Raw genomic sequence first — 7,716 nt, 5'->3', positions numbered from 1 at the left:
GAAAGAGCCATTTTCTGCTATGGGACAGGACAAAAGCCAAATTAATTAAGGGACTATTCTATTACTAATCTCAACTCTTTGATTCTATTCTGATTCTTTAAACTTTTCTTAAAGTATAAATTTTATATCAAAATTTACAAGATTAATATATACATATACATTTTAAACTTTGTTAAGATATGAATGGTCATATAGAGTACTAACTAATTCTAGAAAAAAGGCTTCAATTAGCTGCATATATATGTCTTTGTGTTCGAGTCTCTTATCAGTTTTCTGCAGGAAATCACGGCCAGGCCTAATATCAACTGAAGTCTCCGGAAGAAGATGGGGCCCCACCACAACAACAACAACAATTCCACGTGGACAATAATAATATCACTAAGCTGACAAACATCATCTACAGATCAGCTTTGAACTACAAGGTGCTCAGAGCAATTTTGAGATGACTAGCTGAGATGATCCAGTCTCAAAGACTACTTGAATAAGGACTTGAGATAAACCCTGAACTTTGGCTTTATACACAGACTGGATAATAATGAAGGATATAGTTACCTTTCCTAGAATTTGACAATTAACCTAAAATTTTTCTTTCAGGATAAAGATAACTTCGCCCATACCCAGCAGCAAGCAATTTTAAGAATACGACGCCCACATTCCCAAAGAGGTGGTGTGGGGCGGGTAGTTTTTTTGGTTCTTTTTAATGGGTTTTGGGTCTGGGATAATTTTCATTGTTTAGGGGGTTGGTTATACAGTTGTTGTCAAGGGTTAGGAAAAAGGCTAAGCAAAGGAGATTAGATTTAAGGTTCTTGTTTAAAAAAAAAGAAAGAAAAAAAAGAAAAGAAAAAGACAATTACTAGTTTTAAATACTTTACATTATTACCAACTATTAGGACATAAAGAAATGAAAGATAGTAGTTAGACATTACAATAGAAATTACAGTCATATTAGATATGTTTTAAAAATTGAGCAGATATATTTTAGACAGGTCATCTTCAAACCCTTCAGAGATCTACCGAATATGGCATTTAAAATGTTTTAATAACTTAGAAATTTTTCTTTTTTGAGACATGTCGGCTCCTGGCAGTACCAATCTACTTCAGAGAAAATATGGGCATTGAAGAAACTGCATATGGAGTTAATTTTCATTGTGGCAAAAGTTAGCCACTGGACAACAAAGTATCCTCGAATCAACAGGAAAAAATGGACAGACAGAACACGAAACAAAGGACTACCAATTCCTGCCAAAACAAGTGTGGTTATGGCTTTATCAAAAGGCATCTTCTGAGGTCAGGACAATATGGCACCATCCCTGAAGTGGCCTTCACAATCTGGAAAAGGTACAGTGTCCTTTTCTTCGAAGACAGCTGAACAGGCAGTGGGCCGATGGCTTCTGGTGTGCAATGGAACAACAACTGAAAGCTCATGCCTCTCAATAGTAGACTGGCATTTAATAGAGGGATGTGGAGAAAAAGGGGATGCTGAGATGAAGCCATATATACACAGCCAAGAAGAATGGACAGCTGAATTCAAAAACCATCAACAATTTCCAGAATTTAAAATCCTGAATCATGACATGACACTAGTGGAATTCAGGTGTTTCTGGTACATGGACTGCTCTCACCCAATGTGAGGTTGAACTGTTGACCTTGTGTACAACCTACTTCACAAATGAGTCTGTCAGATACAATAAGCCTATAGGCTGAAGATGATGCCCCAACACTGCGGAGAAACCTCAGGTGACTGTCCAGGCAGCTGGCTGTTTCTGTCAACTCACAAAATTTTTGGAAGTTGCTTTTGTGCACTTCCTGTTTTTATTTTTGTTAGCTAATATTATTTCCTTCTTGGGTCTCTGAGGGAGTTGAAGATTAGTTAGTTATAGTTGAAGATTAATTAGGATAGAAAGTGAATTAGATACATTTTGGACTTACTAAAATAGGATAGATAAGGGAATTATTTTCTCTGATTTGTCAAATACAAATGGACTAGACATCGTTTAGGTATTTGTTACTTGTATATATTGTATATAGTTATTGTACTTTTGTATATAGTTTTTCTTTTGTTAGTTATAACCTTTTGCCTTTTTTTCTTTTTATTAAAATAGAAAAGGGGAAATATGGTGATATTTTATTTGTACTGAAATGTAATTTTAATTTTATGTTAATAAAGTTGCCCTGGGGTCAGAGCTATTAGAGCCATAGCAAGAGCGTGGTGGTTAGAAGAGCTAGGTAGATTTCTGTGTGTTCAGGGATACAGCCAGTATTGGAGACATATGCCTTTAAGACCTGGAGGGCGGTACTTACAGGCAGTGACAAGGCAGTCATGTGGTTGGGTTTACAACCAATGAGAAGGCAGACAGAAAGAGTATTTAAAGACAGACAAACAGGAAGAAGCTCTCTCTCGGGGAAGTTAGGAGCACTGCAGGAGGTAAGATTTTATCTCTGAGCTCTGACCTCTCGGCTTTCTCTCTTTTACATTGGCTCTGTGTTTTTTATTTTAAAAAGACGATTGGATACATCTACAAGGCTTGTCTGAAAGTTCAAAGTGAAAAAAAAAAGAATAGATTTAGCTTGATATCAGTGCACTGTGTTAGACTGAGTTCATTTCTAAATACCATAAAAACTTGAATGAATGATTAATCAAATAAATAATCCTAGTATGTGTTACTCTTTAGTTGTTTACATTGAAAACTCTAAAGTAAACATATTTGTTAGGGTATCAGTGCTTCAATAACACCATGAAATGTTAGAGGAGTGATAGAGTTGAGTAAACTCTCTGTACAACGGTAAAAGTTTCAGCTGCTGGGGTGAAACTAGTCCATTTGTCTAAGGAGCTTCCTCTGTGTTACCTTTCGAAAGGCTTCTTTCACTTCTTTGTTCCTCAAAGTGTAGATAACAGGATTCAGAGCAGGGGTGACCACAGTGTACATGAGAGCAGTAGCCTTGTCGGTGTCTGGGGTGTGTGAACTCTTGGGTTGGAGATAAGTGAACAAAGCAGTGCCATAGAAAAGAGAAACGACCAGAATATGAGAGGAACAGGTAGAGAAAGCTTTGTGTCTGCCTGCTGCTGAAGGAATTCTCAAGATGGTCAGAAGGATGCGTACATAGGAGCACAGAATGAAGAGACAGGGACTCATAATGAAGATCAGGGAAACAATAAATAGCACAATTTCATTTTGGGAGGTATCCACACATGCCAGTTTCACCACAGGCATGATGTCACAAAAGAAATGCTGAATTTTTCCTGCTCCACAGAAAGGCAGAGTGAAGATCCATGTGGTCTGGACTGACTCCACCACTGTTCCAGTCACCCAAGATGCCCCAGCCAACTTCAAGCAAACCGAAGGGCCCATCCGCAGAGTGTAATGCAGTGGGTAACAAATAGCCACAAAGCGATCATAAGCCATGGCAGCCAGCAGGCAGCATTCTGTCAGTCCCAAGATGGTGAATACATACATCTGAGCTGCACAGGCTCCCACACTTATGGTCTTGGGATGCACCAGTAGGTGCACAAGCATCTGAGGCACCACACTGCTGATATAACACATCTCCAGAAAGGAGAGGTTGGTCAGGAAGAAGTACATGGGAGTGTGCAGGGAAGGGGTGGCCCAGATCACACAGATGATGATGAGATTTCCTCCCACAGTAAACAAATAGATAACCAAGAACACAAAGAAGAGGACAAGCTGCAGCTCTGCTAGAGAAGAAAAGGCCACCAAGGTGAATTCAGTGCAGAGGGGCAGGCTTCCATTCCTCATGAGCTCAGAGTGAGACATCCGTGAAGACAACAGAGCAGGCAGATAGTTCCAAGGGACACAGTCAGCAGTGACCAGTGTCAATCACGCTCTGTAATGAAATGTCCACTGTCAGTGTTGCTAACAAAAGAACAGAGACATCTGAATGCCAGTGAGACAAACAACCCATATTCTGTTGTGGATCTTGTTCTGTTTTCACAGAAACTTGAATAAAAAGGCATCTAAGTGATGAATTCTAATTTTTACCTAGTAATTCACACAAGCTCTTTTACAATTTACATTTGACAGTGTTTCAATTATAAAACAGTAGAAAATTAATTAAGGAAGTATCATGTTCTAATTATCTGACCTCTACAATCATCTCAATGGCTCCACTTAAGTATCCAACAGAAAGAAAGTCTATTCCAGTCACTTGTTTAGCATTTATCTACTTGATAATCTAATTCTGGCTTAAATAGAATATGTTAATGATTAGACAAATAAGAAACACAGACATAGAAAAAACATATAAGATCTTCTCAACATTAATAAACGTTTTCATGATATTGCGGCTTGTTGAACTGCCTAGAAGGAAAAACTTCTTCTTGTTGTTGGTATTGTCAGTGTTTTACAATGCTAAATGATAACATGAATTATAAGCATAAGCAGCACTTTTATTTTTATGAGAGACCATAGGGATTATATCCCTGTACTGTGTAATTATGTTAGTCTCAGGAGAAATATATTCAACAACAACACAAAGCAATGTTTCTTGTGCAACTTGGCTTTTCATTTTTGGTATATTTTTAGAGATAATCTATTAATATCAAATATTTCATTGAAGACACAGTAAAGTAAAAGTTTCTAACTGATACCCATGATTCACCTGAATCTCTAAGGACTGTGGTATAGCATCCTTTATGAAGCTCTATTACCCAGTTACCATTCAGATCTTTGTAATACCAGTGGGTGTAGTTTAGAACACAAATGAAGTCCAAACAACCCACAAAGACATTCCCAGCCCTTCACTATCAGTCTTTCATTTGGACTAGCATAAAAGGTGTGAATGACCAATAACTATTAAATTTCTCATTGAATTGGTTGAAATGTCTTAATGAAACATTTTTCTCTTAAGAAATGAACAGTTTAGAAGAAACAGATGCTAGCAAATAATCAAATTGAGGACTGAAGTCAATAAAACAGAAACAAAGAGAATAATACAAAGAATCAATGAAACAATGAGTTGGTTCTTTGAGAAAATCAACAAGATAGATAAGCCCTTATCCAAATTAACCAAAAAGCATAGAGAGAGCATCCAAATTAATAAAATCAGAAATGAAAAGGGAAACACCAACAGACAATGAGGAAATCCAGGGAATCATCAGGTCACACTTCAAAAACCTGTACTCCACAAAATTGGAAAATCTAAAAGAAATGTATGATTTTCTTGACAGGTACCACATACCAAAGTTAAATCAAGACCAGATAAACTATTTAAGTAGAACAATAACCCCTAAGGAAATAGGATCAGTCATTAAAAGTCCCCCCACCCAAAAAAAAAAGCCCAGGACCAGATGGTTTCAGCACAGAATTCTACCAGATTTTCAAAGAAGAGCTAATGCCAATACTATTCAAATTGTTCCACATAATAGAAACAGAAAGAACATTACCAAACTCTTTCTATGAAGCTGCAGTTACCCTGATACCCAATCCACACAAAGATGCAACAAAGAAAGAGAATTACAGACCAATCTCCCTCATGAACATTGATGCAAAAATACTCAATAAAATACTGGCTAACCAAATCCAGGAACACATCAAAAAATTATCCACCATGACCAGGTATGCTTCATCCCAGGGATGCAAGGATGGTTCAACATATGAAAATCTGTCAATGTAATACACCACATAAACTGAAAGAAAAAACCCACATGATCATCTCATTAGATGCTTAAAAAAGCCTTCCACAAAATCCAACCCCCTTCATGATAAAGGTTCTAGAGAGATCAGAAATACAAGGAACATACCTAAACATAATAAAGGCAATTTACAGCAAGCTGACAGCCAACATCAAATTAAATAGAGAGAAACTCAAAGTGAGTCCACTAATATCAGTAACAAGACAAGGCTGTCTACTCCTCCCATAGTTATTCAGAATAGTACTTGAAGTTCTAGCTAGAGCAATAAGACAACATAAGGAGATCAAGGAGATACAAATTGGAAAGGGAGAAGTGAAACTTTCACCATTTGCTGTGGTGATATTGTGCAACTAATAAACTTATCTGGGGTCAGAGAACAAAACATCCACTAGATACAGAGGCCAGAAAATTGTGGCACACACCTTTGATCCCAGAATTCTGAAGGCAGAGATCCTTCCAGATCTCTGTGAGTCCAAAGCCACACTGGAAACAGCCAGGCATGGTGACTCATGCCTTTAATCCCAGGAAGTGATGGCAGAAAGCAGAAAGGTATATAAGGCACAAAAACCAGGAACTAGATCTGGTTAAGCTTTTAGGCTTTGAGCAGCACAGTTCAGCTAAGATCTATTTGGATGAGGACTCAGAAGCTTCCAGTCTGAAAAAACAGGATCAGCTGAGGAATTGGCAAGGTGAGGTGGCTGTGGCTTGTTCTGCTTCTCTGATCTTCCAGCATTTACCCCAATACCTGGATTCAGGCTTGTTTTTATTAAGACCCTTTAAGCTGCCAGTCAGACATAGAGACAGCAGTAAAGTAAGACATACATACAGAAAGAAAGAAAAGTGAAAACCCCGAGGCAAAAGGTAGATAAAGAAAAACAGGTTAAGTTATAAGAGCTAGCAAGAAATTAGCCCAAGCTAGGCTGAGTATTTATAACTAAGAATAAGTTTCCATGTTGTGATTTGGGATCTTGTAGGTGGCACAGAAGAAAAAAAAAGCCTGGTACAGGGTTATCCAAGTCTCTTGGGCTCATCAAAGGGTATGGTACCTTTTAAGATTGTGCTACATCTTGCAGACAATATGAGAGTATAGATAAGTAACCCCCAAAATTTTACCAGGGAACTACTACAGCTGATAAACTCCTTCAGTAAGGTAGCAGGATAAAGATTAACCAAAAAAAAAAAAAATCAGTAGCCCTCCTACATACAAATGATAAATAGACTGAGAAAGAAATCAGAGAAACATCACCTTTTACAGTAGCCAAAAATAATATAAAATACCTTGGGGGTAAATTTAAGTAATCAAGTGAAAGATCTGTATGATAAGAACTTTAAGTCTCTGAAGAAAAAATTGAAGAAGATATCAGAAAATGGGAAGATCTCCCATGCTCATGGTAGGTATAATTAACATAGTAAAAATGGCAATCTTACCAAAAGCAATCTACAGATTCAATGCAATCCCCATCAAAATACCAATACAATTCTTCACAGACTTGGAAAGAAAAATACTTAACATTTTATGGGACTGGCCCCCAGGTCCCATCCAGCCCCGGACTTCCCTTCTGAACAAGAGCTCCCATCCTACCCTGGACTTCCCTTCTGGACAAGAGCTCCCATCTGGACAAGAGGGAGAGAGAGACTTCCTGAATCTGTCAGCTCTGTCAGAACCAAGTGCACTGATAAGACCAAGAACGAACCACAAGGAGATGGGCAGATATCAAGGCAGAAGTACATACAAAAAAAAAATGAAGAGCAATACAGCATCACCAGAACCTAGCCCTCCTCCAACATCTAGACCTGAACATCAAAAATTGGAAGAAGCAGAAAAAAACAGCCTTATGAATAACATCATGAAGAAGGTAGAGGCTTATATAGAGGAAAAGACAAACAAAAAATGGGAAGAATGCTATAAAAAACTAGAGGAAAGGACAAATAAAACAGAAGAAAACAATAAAGCCCTGGAAGAAAACAATAAAGTACTGAAAGAAAATCATGAAAAAGCAATGAAACAGATGAGGGAAACAGTTTAAGACCTGAAAAGGGAAATAGAAAAAATGAAGTAGATACAA

The 7,716-nt window shown here is 37.7% G+C and overlaps 1 protein-coding gene across 1 annotated transcript; it reads right to left on the bottom strand.

Annotated features, from left to right (window-relative positions):
• Positions 1-2,810: 2,810 nt before the first annotated feature.
• On the bottom strand, positions 2,811-3,773 carry LOC114683530 (olfactory receptor 10A4-like). The gene has a single exon (XM_028857856.1). The coding sequence runs from the start codon at positions 3,771-3,773 to the stop codon at positions 2,811-2,813; it is 963 nt and encodes a 320-aa protein (XP_028713689.1).
• Between the last annotated feature and the right edge of the window lie 3,943 nt (positions 3,774-7,716).

Source organism: Peromyscus leucopus, chromosome 18 (genome assembly GCF_004664715.2).
Source record: "Peromyscus leucopus breed LL Stock chromosome 18, UCI_PerLeu_2.1, whole genome shotgun sequence".
In the NCBI taxonomy this organism is placed as follows: domain Eukaryota; kingdom Metazoa; phylum Chordata; class Mammalia; order Rodentia; family Cricetidae; genus Peromyscus; species Peromyscus leucopus.
Note: the sequence above shows the minus strand (reverse complement) of the source record. Positions and strands in the feature narration are given on the sequence as shown.